The sequence below is a fragment of the Prionailurus bengalensis genome, chromosome B4 (genome assembly GCF_016509475.1).
Source record: "Prionailurus bengalensis isolate Pbe53 chromosome B4, Fcat_Pben_1.1_paternal_pri, whole genome shotgun sequence".
Taxonomy (NCBI): Eukaryota; Metazoa; Chordata; class Mammalia; order Carnivora; family Felidae; genus Prionailurus; species Prionailurus bengalensis.
This window is the reverse complement of record NC_057358.1, coordinates 101,507,393-101,526,637: the sequence shown is the minus strand read 5'-3', so window position 1 is coordinate 101,526,637 and position 19,245 is coordinate 101,507,393. Positions and strand designations below refer to the sequence as shown.

General features: G+C 36.3%; 1 protein-coding gene across 7 annotated transcripts in view; it reads right to left on the bottom strand.

The window, feature by feature from the left end:
* Positions 1–19,245, bottom strand: part of NAV3 (neuron navigator 3) — a 592,036-nt gene that overhangs the window by 30,215 nt on the left and 542,576 nt on the right. For 5 of the 7 annotated variants that reach the window (XM_043561562.1, XM_043561564.1, XM_043561565.1 and 2 more), the window contains 7 exons: positions 17,356–17,467; positions 10,172–10,293; positions 9,147–9,167; positions 8,289–8,461; positions 6,505–6,658; positions 5,131–5,305; positions 361–458 (listed from right to left, as the gene is read on the bottom strand). In XM_043561562.1, the coding sequence (XP_043417497.1) occupies positions 361–458; positions 5,131–5,305; positions 6,505–6,658; positions 8,289–8,461; positions 9,147–9,167; positions 10,172–10,293; positions 17,356–17,467 (855 nt within the window). The remainder of the gene's footprint in view (positions 1–360; positions 459–5,130; positions 5,306–6,504; positions 6,659–8,288; positions 8,462–9,146; positions 9,168–10,171; positions 10,294–17,355; positions 17,468–19,245) is intronic. The other 2 variants (XM_043561563.1, XM_043561566.1) reach the window with 1 other exon arrangement.

Below are 19,245 nucleotides of genomic sequence, written 5' to 3'. Positions count from 1 at the left end.
GTTACTACACATCATAAATATCCCCTGTATTTTACAGATGACACCAAAAGAATGTTAGACAAGATGTTTATGTCAAAGAAAATAATGATTCTTTTCTGAAGCGATAGAAATGAGAGTGGTTGACAATCACTATTGTCATCAGTGAATGAACATGAGATATTGAGACATATTTCTACCTATATAATGATGTAATTTCTTTTGAGTCCCTAACTTTCATGCTTTTATGACATATTAAGTGAATGACAAGATACACACTGCTGATAGCATATTTACCAGGACAAATATCCAATATAAGATACATTTGATTCATGGTCATGTTCATCCTTTAGGAATATTTAGAATTTAAGATTAAAAACATACCTTTGCTCGGCCGTAGCCCTTGCTTATGGAGACTATAATTTTCACACTGCGGCCATCTTTGTGTCCAGTTGTATCACCAGCATCGTCGAGCAAAATATCTACCAAATTTTCAAAGAAGTAAGTAAACGCGTGCACGTGTGCGCGCGCGCACACACACAATAGAGTCATATTAGCTTGGAATTGTTTACTATCATTGTTTTCTCCCTCATAGTTTTATATCTTTCAGTAGGAATATATGGTCTTTTTGCTTCCCATTCTAGCCGAACTGGTTTGAAAAATCTCAGGTTTCAAGAAGATGAATTACTGTGGTTGGGCTGAAGGTTCAGTCTAAGAATTTATTTCTGCTTCCAAAGATCTTCACTCACATGCTGGGCCATTGCCCTCAGATGGGGAAATGAAGGGTTTCTTTTCCTATTGCACACGCGTCTGAGTAATACCTGGGTAATATTCAGTTACCATCATTGCAACTGTGACACACTGAAAAGCCATTTGGTTTTTCCATCCAACCTAAAATATCCAAGCTCAATACCCATGTAATTTATGAAAGCTAAGGTGCTGAGATTGGGTGTCAACTAAAATTATTGCCAAGCATTTGGCATATATCCAGCTATATTACTGCTTACCTTATATCTATAATTATTAGGTACTGTTACTGAATTTCAACCACAGCATTATACTTCCCTATAGAAGAATATTAATTATCACTCTCCTGTACCCTTTATGCTTATGGTTTTAAAACCAAAACAGTATTTCTAGTAATCAGCTAAGACTTACAGAAGCCTGATAAAGCTAGCTAACCTGCAAGCACCAGCCTTTAAATATAATTGAAGATTAATTTTCAAACTATACCATATGAGGTTAACATCCAATTTGGGTAATTATTAATGTCAACTATCCCACATATATGTTATTATAGAGCCACATTTAATATGGCTTTGAGGATAATGTTATTATAGAGCCATGTTTAATATGAAGATAGTGCTTTGTGCAAAAAGGAACTCAGTTACGTGCTAAAGAGCACATGAGCCTGGTGACAAGGGGAGTCAATTACTGTGACTAAATTTATAGAGAGAAGGGCTGTGAATGTACTCGCAGAGAAACAATAATTTAATCAAATAGTTTTTGAAAATAGAATGGTTCTATTATCTTAATAATTAAGAATATGTCATTTCACAAAGGAAAGAGTAAAAAAAATGCCTTAAGATCATAACAATAAAAAAATCCACAGATTTTGAGGAAAATGGATATTTTTGCCAAAAATTTTTAAAATATGAAAGACAATCTCCCTACTGGAAATTCAATTCTTTTGCCAGATCAACATCCTCACAATCTTTTACTTTTTTGCTTATCTCAGTCAAAAATAAAACCCTTTTTTAAGTGTCATTTAATTTTCTTGCTCTTTTTCTTAGAAGTTTAGAGTGGCTTATGTTGGCTGCATGCATGTAAATTTCTGGTATCCCATGACCAAATTATCTATCTCTTTAGTACTTTGCTCAATTAGTTCTAAATGTTCATAAATATTCAAAAATACTTCTTAAGCCTAAAAGATACCAGGAACTGTGCCGGGTATTGGGAAGGAATACCCATTCAGGTGAAAAGGAAAGAAGGAAAATGAATTTCTTGCTCTTTTGGCATGTGTTAAGTGCCAGAAATAAAGGCATGAGGCAGTGAAATAGAGTAACTGAAGGGAGGCTGCTCTACACAGATAGGGCATACTGGAAGCCTTCCTTGGGGAGGTGCTATTTGGAGATAAGACCAGGTGGCTGAGAAGTGCTATGCAAGCAAAGACCAAGGAAAAGAGGTCCAGAAAACAAGAACAAATGCAAAACCCTCGATGAAAGAGCTATGTGTGTTCAAGGGTTTGGGTGGTAGGAGGGTGGAGATCAAGGGGTTGGGGGGACTAGTATGGAATGATGTGGAGGTAGCTAAGGGCCAGATCATGAGTGGCCTAGTACTCCACATCAAGGTATTTAATCTGATTTCTGATCTACTTCTCTGCCCAAGTTTGTCTTGGAGCATGTTTCTCATTTCACTTTATGCTCACTCTTAAAAACTGCCAGAACTGTGAAATTCTTCCTGAAGGCAGTGGCGTACATGTCTACCAGTAAATGAATGAATGACTGTCCTTGGCTTCTCATACGGCTACTTAAAGGAAAAGAGTATGGGAGTTAAAAGGTCAGATGCTGGATTCATCCAGACCTGGGTTCAAATATTAACTCTACATCTTACTAGTTGCATCATCTCGAACAAATCATTATAGTTTCTTTCCTAAGTGTTGGTTTCCTCATCTGTAAAATGGGGCTCAAACAGCCCTTACTTCATAGGGTTACTGAGACCATAAGAGATAATGCTTTTACAACGCTTTCTCCCCAGTGTTTAATACCGCCAGCTGTTGTAACCACTATTCACTTTGTGCAGGTGTTTACTGTAATCCCTTCTCCGCACAGTGGGAGGAGTACATCCTGACTCACTCCGTGTCCCCTCCTGTCCTCACCATATCAATAGGATGATCACCTGAAGAAACAACTCCAAGAAAAAAATGAAAACCAGCAAATTTGAGGTAAGGGTTCTCTGTGGGGTTTCCTTAATGGAAAATAAGTTATGGTTCTCTGTCAATATTTTAAGGAAGAATAAAAAGATCTGCCATTTTGGTTACAATCCAATGAAGTTATGACAAAAAAAAATGAAGTCTTTTCAAATTTATGTCTTTACTAGATGTATGGAATGTGTAGTTATATTTCAGGAAATGAAAGTTTGTCAATTATCCACTCTCCTGCCTACTTCTCTCCTTTTTAAAAAAAAATTAATCATGAAGCCTAGAAATTTGTTTTTTTTGTTAAAAAGCCACAGCATAAAGGCATTTTTGATTTCCAATTCTGAATCCACTAAACAAGAGTGAGGACAATGAAAACAGTATCCTAGTCATGTGATTTAATGTTTTTTTTAAATTCAGATACAATTATCACTAATGAAAAATGATTAAAGAAATAAAATAATATAGAACTAAAGATAAAATGTATACTTAAAAAGTACATCTTTGAAACCCCCTCAAAACATTTGCCCCAAATTCTGATTCACGGACATCAGTATTTTCAGGCTGATGAATACAGAGATTATAAATTTGATTTATTATATTTTATATTTATCTTTATGAGTTTTAGTTTTTCCTAGACATGAATTTTTAGTTTCATTTTTACATGGCTTCTGTTTCTAAACTATCTTTAGTACTAACTGTGCCTCCTTTAAACTTTACTGTATTTCCATGAGATAAAACAATATCACATAACAAGCAGTGAAATCCTGCCATTAAGCCATCGTGTAAGGTACCAGCCCTTGCTCGTCTTTCCTTAAGGAGTCCAGCGAGGACACAGACACTGACTGCCTTTGGCTGTGGACCCTACTTTCACTCCTCTGTTAGGCTCATCACGGACAACATATAGGATTTTGCTCAGGGCCACCAGAATCTATACATTTAAAGTTTTTATTTTTTTTTCTTTGTTGGCATCTTTTGAAGAGTGTGGATGATGACACCATACAGACAATTTACACATTCAAGTTACGACCACAGTCCCATAGTTTGATTCTGCTGAATGATTTTTAAGTTCGTTTAATTATGACCTCTCTCTGTTTCTTCTTGGCTACTAACATTGGTTTTACTTGATGCTTAGTCTCAGAATTCATTTCCCTCCCCCAATACCTGCCAAATGTTATATACAGTGTTTTCCTGAATTTCAGGGAGTTCCTACTTGTCTTTTAGTTGCCACTTGCCTCTTCTAAGAAGAAAGCAAGTTATATATTTAAGCCCTTCATTTTACATTATGAACAGCAGATGTAACAGAATTGTTAACATTCTGACTTTTTAGAAGAGGTATGACTTATTACAAATTTTCATCAATATCAGCATGCTGTATCTCTGTTTCTCTTCTTCATCTCTATTTTAGTGTAATTTAAGGCAAGCCGGGAAGAACTATATAGTTGTATAATGGAATCCAAAGTTACCCAGGAACATGCATATCATTGGTTTCCAAGCGTCATCTGGTGGCTATGCTTTGCAATTACCACAGATCTTCATGTAACTCTTTCCTAAACTAAATCTTATGTACATAAAATGATTCACTGCTATATACTTTATAACTGATAGCTCATCAGATACGAAGACAACATTATGTCATATGATTCTATTTGCGATGAAGTAAAACTGTACCCTGGTTCCATCATTAGTACCACTGCACACAATAACAGAATCCAGTGAATTCTTTACATTTGTTGAAAACTTAATATAACTGTGATGTACTAGCATTATGTTCTGTCCAGGTAACGTCATGCACGATCATCTGGTCAAATTTAGGAATAGGTCCTGATGCACTCGTAAATGGGCTTTGTACACTTAAAATACTGTACAACTGTGTGGGATTATTAGCATTATATTCATAAATACTAACGATCACCACTGAGAATATCATTTCTTTATTGTGTTTGTAATCACCAAGGAAGTATTTCTCAAGCACAAGTAATTTTTTAAAATGATATGAAAACCATTATGTCTTACCTCTGTCACTCTTTCACAGAGCATATTCTTTTAAAAGTATAACAGGGTAGAATACATTTTTAGGAGAAGAATAAGACTATTTCTGAGAATTCAGAGTGCTAACATGTTTAGGAGAGTGAGTTTAAGAACAGCGCTGGGCACGATTCTCCAATGCCAGCCCCCTCTCCCCTCATGAAATCATAGGCATGAGTTCATTCAGGCAGGTGTGTGCACAAAATTACCTGAGGTAACAGACTCTGTGATATTCAGGTTGTTCAGAGAAAGTCCTAGTGACTGGCGTGAAGATGAGGAGGACGAACTACTTGAGGACTCTGACGGTGGACGAGCAGGCTTAGCTGCGTGACCAGTTTCTGCCTTCAGGCGGTCATTTTCGGCCTTCAGTATTTCAATTTCATTCTGTTGTGAAGACGGAAAATACAGGAAAACAAAATCCGGCCAGTTTGTGTGAGAAAACGGCACCAACTCTTTCATCAGAGGTAATTATTTTGTTTATTAAATAAAGCATGTGGTGATATGTTAAGTAAACAAATATAGATTATGAAAACAGGATTTTCTTCCAAAGGTAAATTATTAACCTAGTCTCTGTTTCTTACATACATAGATTCATGTATTCACGAATATAGACACACTAACCCTTAGAATTTATATAAGAACTTTTTGAATGTATCATATATTTGAGGGGTCTTCTAGGACTTGGTCCCATTTGAATTAAGAGTCATATATTTGAAGAGTTTGCAAAATTTCTCATTTTAAATGCATTGTTAAATCTCACAGGTAAATAACGTCATTTGTAATAGTCTGAACTCACGTAGAGTCGACAACCAGAGCAAAACAGAAACAGTATCAATAAGGTGACTTAACATTACTGCAGAATTCCAGCCAACATCTGAAAAGTTGTTGTTCCTTCAAATGGAGCACTAAGCTCATAAAAACAACAAAAACCTTTTGATGAATACATATGGTAGCAGATAAATCTGCTCAGCAGTGAGTTTTATTTCAGTCAACTATGGTACGGAGTGATGACCGGTTTACAATAATAAAATGAAAACTTAGTCTGAGCCCAGCCTGGTTCTGAAATTAGCCTTCAGATGCTTCCCCAAAATACAAAAGCATTACTTTTACAGATGGCCTTCCACACCACTGTTACTTTGCATATTTAGAAGGCTTGTGTTAAATTTCTGTAGTTTCCTCATTATGTTTTTTTCCCAATAGAAAATAGGTAAAAGTAATTGAAAGTCAGATGTCAAAAGAACGGAAAAAAAAAACCAACACAAAGGCAAATCGTGGAAAAGTGTAGACACAAGGGTTGTAGTAGTTCCTTTAAAAACTCGGCCCTCAAGTGAATCCAATCACTAGTACACGTGTCTTGAATGGCTCTTGAGTGCAACTGGCCAGTCTGTGCTCCTCATTCCAGCCTTGGATTTGACAAAATGCTCCATTCAGTATTAAGAAATGAAGTGCAAAGACTGAATAAACAGACTGTGTTTCCACAGTGGGTTTAAAAGTGAGATTTGTTTTTATAATAACCAAGAGTGGAAAATAAACAATATTTTAAATCTCTCCTCTTTGTTCCTTGAAGGTGTTTCAGCACCGACCTGCATCCGGTTCATGGCTTCCCGGATCTGGTCAAGGTGATGAGCAGAGCTGAGGGCCTCCAGTCGGATATCTGTTAATTTTAATTCCTTTTCTCTGAGCTCGCTCTTCAGCTGCAGAATTATCTCTGCCTCAGCCTCGGTGCATTCACAGATCCTGAAGAAGGAAACAAACACAAAATCAGCGGTAGGGGAAAGCCAGAGGATTCGGAAAAGCAGTGCTTCTTTTAAGGCTGAGCTGCAATATTATCTCAGCAGCTACAGAAGTTATTTGCTACCAGCAACACCTAAAGAGAAGGAGGAAGAGTTTTACAAACGGCAACACATTCACAGGTTCCAAACTGAAAACAGTAGCTCTCTTTTTCCTTTAATCCTTTCTTCCTATTTTCTGAACTTTAAAAACAATCCATTATTACTGAATACCAAGTAATCTTCAAAATTCCCTTGTTGCTCATATTCATGGGGCTGTGGAGTCATAGTATGACACCATTTCATTCTACCATTGTTCAAGGGACTTAAATCTCTATTTGCAGCTTATGAAACATTCTTTTTTTAAAGCAGTTATGATTTTCTTAAAACATTGATTTATTTTTCTTTTTTTTTAGTAAACCGCCAAAGAATAACATTATTTGCCACAACAATGTCTTCAAGTTACCATGAAAATCCAATACAGATATTGTAGAAAATAAATCAGAGAGATTAGTTTTGGATATTTAACTCATAGAGGAGGGTTATACAACCCTCCTGGTAGGCTCAGCTGATTTAGGAGATCGGACTAATGAAGCTAAATCACAGGTTTCAACCCATGCAAGCAGGCTAGTCGAGGGCTACCTAAAAGTCATATACATTATTTCCTTATTATTTTGTTATTGTTGTCTTGTGGGCAGTTTTGCAGGAAATATGGTGAAAGAACTTGTTTTATATTAACTGATATCTCTTCCATTTAAAATGCGAGGACTACATTTTTGCTTTGTTTGTTGCTTACCAAAATGATAGTGTTATGTTCCTCCTTCCTATACACGTGATGGAATTATCTAGGATCTACAAATGTCTTAAATGGTCCTACTAGTGGCTCTGTGCTACGTGAGAGTTCTCTGCTAGTCACAGTCAAGAAAAGTTGATTGAAATAGTATCTAAAACAAGGAATCACCACATCCGAGTACATGTTCTACATCCAAAGGTTTCATTCATTCTTGTAACAACAAATAGTGAGCAACGATAAAAATGCTATGCTAGATTATCTCGTGGAATTAAAGACAAATGGATTACAGCTTGGTTTTAGGAAAACAGCTTTGACTTCAAAAAGAGAAAGACAGAGGTTTTTATCATTGAAATGCATGTGAGTGGTTTTAGAAAGAGCAAAAGCAGACGCTGCTTAGGTTAGAATCTGGGTCTTTGCAAATTTCATGCATCACACGCCATTTTACCGGGATCTATGCTTGTAGATCACAGGGCCATTTTGCCGTTTCTTTGGTGGCCAGACAAGGGGTGACCTGCATTGAATGCACAGTGAGACAGATACACGGACAAACGCAAGTGAAAAGAAGTGAGAATAAATGACTCATAAAAGTGGAGAATGAACTTCAAAAACATGCCAGTTCTAATATGTGAAAAGCAAAGGAGAAACAAATGCTGTCCATAGTTCTAAGGAAGATCTGAAAACGATCGGCACAGATGGTGTTGCCGCTGTGAAAGTACAACCGGACTGCATTTAGAACACAAACACGGGCTTGGCCTGAAGTTGCTTTTGAAAAATACTTCAGCATCCTGCCGACGGAGTGACTTACGCTGAGGCGGATTGTGAGGGCTTCATGGACGCGGACCCACAGTCACCTGCATTATGGGGCAATTTAGGGGATGCTGGAAGGGATGAGTCTGTAAGCTCTTCAATGTCCGAATGTGAGGAAGGAGGCTTGGTGGACTTTTTCTTCCCAAAGGCTTGTTTGAATGAGCTTCGCAGCTGCAAAGAGGACAGAAATTACCTTTCTTGTCTATTTGCACTTGGCAAATTTTGCTTTGGGGCGTTAGTTTGCAGATGCTATCCTAGCCACTGCCTGGGGTCAGTATGTACAAGCAGAGGATTAAGAGTTGCAGCACGGTATCTCTAGAAAAAAATGATACCATGTTTTGTGGTTTGTCTTATTCTTATATTAATCCAGCGCAGCGCAAACACGGAAGGCTTTTCAAATAGTGCAAGGTCAAGGGCATGGCTGTCAGAGCACTCATTTAAAACTAAGTACCTTGAAGGGATCTCCACTCCCAATGCTTCTCTCTTCAAGGCAATTTGTTTTAAATGGCCACTTTAGCGCTACAATCAAGTCATGTCCTGCTGACAGTATAAACTTAAAAAGCAAAATGAAATCAAATTCACCTAACACTTCATTAATTGTGATTTTCTATTCAAATTTTTCAATTCCCGTACTATTCAAAACCAGAATTGGTATCCCCTACAGCGCTATTCAGAAAGTGGTTTTACCTCTTCTCTTGAAAATTTGAGATTAAAATGAAAAGACACAAAGAAAAGACATACAAGGTAATCTGTTTTTAAAAGGTATAAAAAGCCTACTGCCAAAATGAATAGCATTCATGCCAAGGTAGGGTATTTTTTATAGATGCATGCCAAATTGTCCACAGTTTATATTCACCTCACTTCCTCTAGAGTTCACCTTGCAGAAACATGAAAGAGTGTGGAATTACAAATCAAGGGAAGGAAGGCTGATCAGTATTTTAAAATATTACCTGTATAAACATTTTTTTAAACAAAAAAGATATATCTTTCCTTATTTATAGTAGGCACTCCAGTAAAATCCTCTGATGGTTTAACGTTTTGGATTTCATCAAGAGTTGTACTTCTTTCAAAAATCGACCTTTGTTTCATGGCATTCAAAGAAACCCTTTACTTCGTGGTTGTTAAACATTTTGCTGTGATAGCATCTTCTCCGTTTTTTTAGCAAATGCTTTGTGCTATCATAAATTAAATCTCTAGCAAATGTAAGGCAGTGCTCTGTTGAAGCATTTCTCTGTTTCTGCTATATTCTCTTGGTAAAAAAAAGATAGAAAGCAGACACTCATGTAGTTCATTTCTCGTGAGGCGAAGCTTTATTTACACTATAAGCCCCGTGGAAGTGAGAGGTGCGAAGACCGTCAAGGTTTCTTCTGTCCCTACTTTTACAATCTATTTCTTCTCCTCTTCCTCCAGCCCCACCATCAGTACCGTCACCACCACCACCACCACCGCCACCACCACTCCCACCATCTCTCCTTCTTTCTCGCCTCCACGATAAATCCCTGCCCTGTCATTTACTAACAGATGTTATCTTATTTTTCCTTACAACAACTCTATAAAGTCAGTGTTGATGATCCTATTGTTACAGATGAGAAAAATGTAGGCCCCCTCAAAGGGTGAAGGAGCCTGCCTACGGTCCCAGTAGTAAGTGGCAGAGTGGGGATTCAAACCCAAGCCTGGTCCTGACTTCAGCACCATGCCACCCTAATTTTGGTGACGAGTCCAGCATTCAAGGGGCCAGTTACCTGAATGACAGTCTTTGTAAACCGCTACAGATTTCTAAATCTCATAAGGAAAAAACAAAAACAAAAACAAAAACAAAAACCTGACTCATTGTGCAATAATATGCTTCTGAATGAGATGAAATGACCACGGCTTACTTACCCAGTTTTTCTTTTTCTTTTTCTTGGAGTCAGCATCATTACCACTACCAATGCTGGAATGGCTTGTGGCACTGTTGATACTAGAAACACTTTCAGAGGAATGTTGTCTTCTGATACGGAGATCTAGCAACAGATAGACAATATCACATTAGCTCATACACTTTCACTGGGAACAAACAAGACCATTAGGCTTCCTGAGAGGAAGTCTGCTAATAAAAGTCAACACGGCTTTGTGCAAATCGTTTCAGGGCAGCTTTGGTTTTTAAGTGTAATAAAATACAACCTTATTTGCTTTAATTAAATGCATTATCTTCATTAAGATTCATTGAACATCTCATATAAGTCTGTAGCATTGGTGGTTTAATGAGTTCCGAGTTTTTACCCAAAAATGAAATGCTATGCTACTGATTTCCACTGAATACCTGGATCAAACAGATCTTCCAAGTGATTTATTCCAAATGATTACTCCCATGGAGTAAATGGAAACTCATAACTGCATGAGAATTAATTGTGTCTTTTTAATATTAGTGCTTTGGATACAGCTACCGAAGCCAAGTATATTAATTTTCCATTTCATAGAATCATACCATGATAGAGCCAAAACAAACCTTGGAAGTCATTTAAGCACTTCAATTCACAGATGAGGAAATTGAAGTGCAAAGAAGTAACCTGACCGAGGTCAAAGAGTCAGTGGGGGGAAGATGCTCAAGAGAGAATCTGGGTAGATGACATGTATACACTAAACAGAGCACATATTTAAGACAACGCATCATAATCCCTGCCCATGATGTGGAATAGTAACGGTGACAGTAATAATAACCACAGGTAATAACAAACCTAGCTTTTACTCTGTGTTGACTCTGACCTGGGATTATTTAATTTCATTCTTAAAGCAAAGTGTTGAAATGAGTTTAATTACTAAAAATCATTTGACCAGAGTTAGAGAGCTGAAACACAGTAGAGCCAAGCCGAGACCTGGACAGATTGTAATGTCTGTCGTGCTAACTGCCACGTGATACGGGCTTGCCATGTTTCTACAAAGCATGTAGTGCTTCTCTAGTCACACAAGACGATTTGAAAAAAAAACTGTTGACATTTATTCACATTTTGAAGATATCCACTTACTCCATAAAATCAGCCTATAAGATTAATTTACAGTTGTTGAAATTGAAATTTTACTGAGAGTTAAATAAGTAATTTTACTTACCGCTTACAGTGAACTAATATTAAGTGTTAGTGGAGACACTACCAATTCATAAAATTACTTTTAAGGCCCAGTCTACTTTAAGGTCAAATCTATTATTATAGTTAATTGGCATCAACGCAGATTAGCCGAGCAAAAAATTTCAGTAGAACTTGTGTCAGAAATCACTATATAGCTTTCAAAAAGTTTCCATAGAAACAATAGTATAAAATCAAAGCTTTCCAGTTGACAGATGTATTTAACAGTACAATGCCCCATGACAATGGAACTATAACTGGTTCCTTTTAAAACATATAATCAGTGAACATGTGTGTGGGTATGTAATATAAGTATACATATCTCCATCCTTAGTCATATACATATATATCAACATATACCTTAACTTTTTCCCTTAAGATATTAAATACGCTAACAAATTTTATAGGAGCCAAAAATAAAACTATTTTTCAGACTCTGTAGATTGTGGCCTCTTAAAAGTGCTTTAAAAAATAATGATGTGTTTACATGCCCCAAACATTACCAATGTCGCAACTTAAGGCATTTATAGTATCTTTTAATCAACTAATACTAGAAGTTGTATGAATAAAGAAAAGAAGAATATGTTGGTACTTATTTGTATCTTACATTTCTGCTGTGCTTGGCTATAAGCTTTTGTGATCAAGATACATTATTTTTTAGGTTTTTTTTCCTAGTAATTGACTTTCACAACTAAAGCAATGGTACTGGATGTTAAGGTACTCAAGAGTTTTTATTATATCCAGTATTAATAAATTGTATTTGGCTTTGATTAACCTTCAAAATTTGAGAAGATAGGTAAATTCTTATAATCATAGGTCAAAAGTAGTCCTTGTAGGTATTATTTATCTTCAGTTATGAATGCACTCACCAATAAAGAATAAAAAGAGAATCTGGGCATAAAACATACTTGTTGAATTATTATGAACCAAATTCATTATACTGAAAAGCAAATTTCAGTAATATCATGGAATGAAAGGAATTTATTTGATTCATCTCTAACAATTTCTTGCTAGTGTTTGTAAGTATTTGATTCAGTACATGTGACACTATAGAGCTTGGAAAAGAACAGTTGACCAAATGGATGTGAACCTTATGAACGAACGGAGAAGCTTATTTTAAAAGCCTGTATTTCAGTTACATTTGTTCATCCATTCATTCCCACTTCCCACCCTTCTTACCACTGATGCCCCAGCTGAAGCTATTACTAACGCTTCTCTGCTTTACAGCAAGAAGAGCTGTCCAAGTTCAAACCATTCTGTAAACAGTAGCTAGAGAAATCTTTAAAAGGAAAATGTCATCATCACTCCCTTACTTCAGACTTCTTAGTAGATTACCATTTTAAGAAAAAAGAAAATATTTCAACTCTTAAAAATGACCTAAAAGTCCCTCAGTAATCTGGTCAGTAATTGTCTCTCTAACCTGGTTTTTCTTATTTTACCTCTGCTCATTGTATCAGCTCCATAAAGGCAATAGTCTGTTTTCTATCTCAAGACTCTTCTGGAATACTCCTCTTTCAATATTTGCCATATACATTGATAATTGTTCCTTGGATCTCCCCTTAAATGTTGCTATCTGGGAAAGGCCTTTCCTGACTATGCACCTCCAGTAGGATCCCTGCTACCCTTGCTTTCTATAGCACTAATTCTTGTCCATTTTTTAACTTATAACTGTTTTGCCATGCATATTCAGCTATACCTATGATCACAACAATTGCTAATTTTCTGGTCTCCCACAAGATTAATGTTTATTTTTGAGAGAGAGAGTTCGCGAGAGAGTGGGGTAGGGGCAGAGAGAGAGGGAAACAGGATCCAAAGCAGACTCTGCTCTGATAGCAGAGAGCCGGATGTGGGGCTCAAACTCACAAATCGTGAGATCATGACCTGAGCTGAAGTCAGACGCCCATCTGATGGAGCCATCCAGGTGCCCCAAGTGTAAATGTTTAATGGAGACAAAGATTGTATCTGTTTTGTTTACCGTTGTATATCCAGGACCTTGTGCACACTATGGCTTATGGTAGGCAATCGATAAGTGCTTGTGGGCAATATTATTCTTATTCATTCAGCACAACTGTTTGCCTAACATTCCTAAAAATGTATTCACTGTTGATAGCAATTTACTACGTGTTTTGTTAAATTGGTACATCTCAAGGAAAAACTATTCTATGTTTATATACAGAGGTAGTGACTTAAAAAAAGTATATTTTGAAAAATAAAAGTAAAATTTTCTATTATTTTACCTTTCATATATGGTTATATATATGTATCTCTATATCATTAAATTTACACAGAGATATATTTATAACCTTTTGTGGCAGTGTGCTGTGAGTCCTTGAGAGTAGGGGGCTTTGTTTTTTATCTTTGTATTTTAAGATCTAACAGAGCGACTAGTATATATCAGCTACTCAGATAACATTTGTGCATGAATACATAAATTTATTCTATTATAGACTGCTATTATTTATCAGGCTCTGTTAATAAATGGGATGAACACATAGAAAATAGAAAGTTACATTAATTACGTGATTTTGTCTCAGTTTGACCTGTCTATAAAACTGTTGCCTCACTCCAAATATATATTGTAAGACTACATGTTACAAATTTACCTGACATAAATGTGTAAAGCTCTCAAAAACCAAATCTCAATATGATTTCAGACTATAAGTTTATAGCTTATAGCTTATACAATCACCATAATCACCCATGGAAAGATACATAAACAGTCCAACAGACTTTATTTTCTGTATGTGATGCCAATGGTCAAGATAGTAAGAATCAGTTTGTGTTCACTGAATATATATTATTGAAACATAAATATCCTATATACACTTATAATTATTTGTTTTTGTCAGTTTTAAATCTTATAAAAATATTTGTTAATCTTTCTTGACCAATTTGAATATTAACTGTTATAATTTTACTCATTTTATGTACCCCTCCCACATTAGTGAGCAGAGGAATTCCTTTTTTCAATTCCAGTAGATACATTAGGGTACTTGTTGCCTAAGATAAAAGGAATCCTTCCAGAAAGTTTTACTTCAGTGACTTGTACTGTGTTAAAGAAAGGATTAAGTCTTTTTCAATCCCTTCTCTGGACCTATTTACAACATGAAGATTCAGAACATAAGCTGCTTTATTATAGCTCTAAGATAAGCTTTAAATATGCAGTGATTTTCCATGTAGCATATAAATCAACTCCCCCGCATGGAAAGTTGCTAAATTCCTAACAGAAGTAGCCCCTAGAGGACTAGTTTGTCCTTCAATTTAAGTATCTCTCACTTCATAATTTTTTTCTAAAATTTGAATTCTAGTATTTAAAAAATTGCATTTTTTAATTTTATTATTAATTTTTTTTAGTATTTGTTTATTTTTGAGGAAAGAAAGAGAAACAGAGTATGAGCAAAGGAGGAGCAGAGAGAGAGAGGGAGACACAGAATCCAAAGCAGGCTCCAGGCTCTCAGCTGTCAGCACAGAGCCTGACGAGGGGCTCGAGCCCATGAACTGTGAGATCATGACCTGAGCCAAAGTTGGATGCTTAATGGACTAAGCCACCCAGGCACACCAAAAATTGTATTTTCTTAAATTAAAATTCAAATAAACCCCTTTTATGTGTACAGCACCCCCACAGTCACTTGGATTGAGAAAACATACCACCCTACCATTGATTAGAAAAGGCAGACCTTACATAAATTAGGACACCAAAGTACAATGCAAATTTTGATAGAGGAACTACAGTTATCTCCAGAAACATACCACAAGGGGACCTCATTAATTTTAAGGGTCAAGGAGGCATATTTAGGCTAACTCTCTTAGGTCTCAAAACGTTTTTATGCTGAGCACACAAGGCAGAAAATTTTAAGTAGAAATAAACAGAACATACAAAAAACTTTTAGAGAATTAGAAGAAGTCAGGGTAGCTGAAATATACAATGTGACAAAAAAGCAAAGCATAAGGTCTAGACCAGTGTCTAGCAAATAACTGATAATCATTATATATTTGTTGAGTGAACAAAGATGACGAAGAGAAATTATGTCATGTTAAGAAGTTTGTATTTCATCCTAAAGGCAAGGGATACCTATAGATATTTGTTGTTGACTAATGCTCTGGTTTCAGTGTGAAGAATGATACAAAGTGATGTTAAGATGAAGGGCAGGAAGGATTTAGGAGTTTGTGGTCACAGTTCAGGGGAGAGATAAGGGATGGTAATAGTAGGATCTGAGAAAAGGGAACACATCCAAGAGATATTTAAGGGGTGGAATCAATAGAACTTGGTGATTTAATGAATGAGGAGAGGAGGATATATGAATGAACATCTAGGTTTATGGCTGGCTATATGGAAGAATGGTGGTGCCACTTACTGAGGCAAGGAACACTGAAGGCAAAGCAGGTCTGAGAGGGAAGATGACAAGTTCAAATTTAGAGATGTTGAATTTAACATGACAAAGAGACATCCAAAGATAACCAAGTGGAGCTCTCTCTTATGCAGCTCGATTTATAGATCTGCAACTCAAGAGATGAGCCTGGCCTGAAGAAATATTTTTGACAGTTATCAATGCATAAATGATAATTATAGCTACAGTATTAGATGAGTTTATAGATTTTTAGATAGGAGAAGGGAATCACAATGCACAAAATCATAATGGAAGAGAGTTTAGGACTGGGTTCTAAGAAATATCAGCATTTAACAAAACGATACAAATGAGTAAACCTGCAAAAGAAACTTTCAAAGAGATTTCAAAGCAGCAGGAGAAAAAACTAAGAATGTGAATATTACAAACATTACAAGAAATTAATGTGTCAATTAGGATGGAATGGACATCAGTATACAATGCAGTCTGCATGTTAAATACAGTAAGAATTTTAAATGTGGTACTAGATTTCGTGTCGTGTAAATCATTATTGATCCGAGGCGCCTGGGTGGCGCAGTCGGTTAAGCGTCCGACTTCAGCCAGGTCACGATCTCGCGGTCCGTGAGTTCGAGCCCCGCGTCGGGCTCTGGGCTGATGGCTCAGAGCCTGGAGCCTGTTTCCGATTCTGTGTCTCCCTCTCTCTCTGCCCCTCCCCCGTTCATGCTCTGTCTCTCTCTGTCCCAAAATAAATAAACGTTGAAAAAAAAATTAAAAAAAAAATCTATTGATCCTGGAGAGAACCCTTTTGGGTTGATGGTAAGAGATGCCACACTCCAGGAGTCCAAAGTGTGACTGGCTGCTGGAGACATTAAAAGATTCCATAAAATGTTCCCAGAATTCCCCTGGAAATGGAAACATACATGATAGGGCATTCAAGATTTATAAAAGCATTTGTTTAGCTGGTGAAGAGTTGAGCACGTTGAATGCCACTGAAAAGAGGTAGGGCATGAATAAGTAGAACCTATGCAAAGAAAAAACTGACATGACATTAACACAAAGCATTTCTACAGTGGGAAACTAAGGGGTAGGGGTGATGGCAAAGGAGATTATCTTATTATTGTTTAGAACTGACAAAGCATAGTAATAATTAAAAGTAGACTAACTTTTAGTCCTTTTTCTTATTGTTTTTAGCATTTTCATAGGAAGTGTCCCTTTTTAATGCCTCCACCCAGAAGGAGCTGTTCCACACACCTTCTCCTTGGAATTTGACCATATTAATTAATTTATTTTCTTTACAGATCTAGACTTTGATGGTCTTTACAGGGTTTGTTTTGCTTCAAGTCAGAGATAAATGTATTAGCCAACCTCTCCAGCCCCACTTTCACCAAACCAAATGGAGAGAAAGGTGTGTCCTACTATAGAAGCAAATTCCTTAAACTTAATTAAAAATTTATTTGATGAGGAAAGCTACTGTTCTTAAATTCTGGGATTCTGACTGCCTTAATACCAACTTATTCCTTATAAAGGACAATGCCACTGAGTAAAAGCAGCTTCAGTCTAATGAATCAAATAGATATTCATTACATTGAATGAAAAATGGCAATACTTCTAAATATACCTTTGGGAGGGTGGTCTGGACCATTCAGTGCTCCCTGAATAGCTGCCTGGGCAGCAGAGTTCTGGGCCTTCAGCATTTCAATGGTTTCTCTTAGTTCTATAAGTTCAGACTCCTGTGAAACAAATAGAATTTAGAGGTTTTAGTACCTAGAGAGAAAAAAGTAAAATGTCCTTGCTTATAATTCACTACCAACTGGGTTCAATTGTACGTGGTGCAAACGTCCTGAGAGATTTGGATGCCTGACTAACCTTGTCAAGTTGCATTTAACAACTTCTCATTTAGTTAAATGTAAAGGAGAATAAAAACAAAAAAATGCCTTGGCTATTTTCTTATGAATGTGACCTGAATGGTCTTTATTCCTTTCAAAGGGTGGCACCTAAAGCTGGGCAGTTCAACACAAAGCAAGATGTCACATGGCTCATTTTATACCAAACCTATGAATACCACCAGATTACATCACAGGGTTAGCTATCAGGATTGTACTGGTGAATCAGACTGCATTTTACTGTCAGACGGAAACCCTGAATGAATGACTTCAGATTTTGTCTCTTTGATTTTGCACTTGGGGAATTGATTCTTCATACCCAAGTATAAAAAGAGGTACTCATCCCTAACTCATTGCTACTAAATATCATATTATTAAATTCTGCTTTGCAAATCATGGTCGTCTTAGATTCTGCTACTTTTTATCCAGTAAGATTTTTAGCATGGAGACCTCAATTTTACCAAGCCAAAACAACACAGGAATTTTTTAAAGTGAATAGAAATATATGCAATGTCCATTCCTTAAATAATAGTTCATCAAAAAGAAAAAAAAAAGGCAGCTTACAAATCAATTTTTTATACAACATCTGTTTTCTTATTGAACTTAGGGTAACTTTAAGATGTGTCTCAAAGAACATACAAATATGATCTTTCACAGTTATCTAAATGAATTATTTAACCACAAGTGACTACGAGGCAGCATCAGGAAGACATGTGCCTCATTGGAAAATGAAGTAGAGTGTTTTTCTAGCATTGGCAGTATTTCCATCGGGAGCCCCCAAACCAGGAGTATCCAGAATTCTTGGCCGTGATAGCAACTCTAAATATTAGAATTTTTGTCAGCCTCTTAGAGGGAGAATTCCTAGGTAATTGTCATTTATCATTTTCTCTAGCATCGTTGGCAGAAATCCAAAGAATCAGGCTTGGGTTCTTCCCTCCATAGTCAGTAGCTTATTCCTACTCTCTGTCTTCCGAATATACAAAAAAAGGTAAGATCACAACATTGCCTTTGTAGGAAACTGCTTCAGATATGAGAACATCCAGAGACTATTCGAAACTTAGACACTTAAAAAAAAAAAAGGGGCAATGCTAACTGTAATGATATCCAAGTTTGGGATAGATACCTAGCACATCCTGTAACTATTGTCACTGGATATCTGACATATTTCTAATGGACACAGATATTAAAAAAATAAACCCTCTTACAGACTTCTAATAGTTTCTAAGTCAAAGAATTACATAATGAAAATCAGTAACAATCTCGTGGATTCATAGATGGATCATTAAATACTTGACTATAATTCATTTGCATGTATTTTTCACAAAAGAAACAGGTTTGTGGAAAAGTTCCACTGTCATAATACAAATTTCGTCATAATTTCTGTCTCTCCAAGTTCTATCTAAATTTTGTCCCTTGCTCAATTAGTAGTAGGTAAGTTTACCAAAATTTAACGTATTTTCCATTTAAAATAATTTCCCAGTAGATACAATGTTTACTGAAAATTCATTCTGCCTTTACCAGAAAATTATTCACAAAAGGAGATCTACTGTACATACTTAATCAATCACATAATTTAAAGAGTAATTTTACAACGTGTAAACTAGAATACAAGTTAAATTTTGATT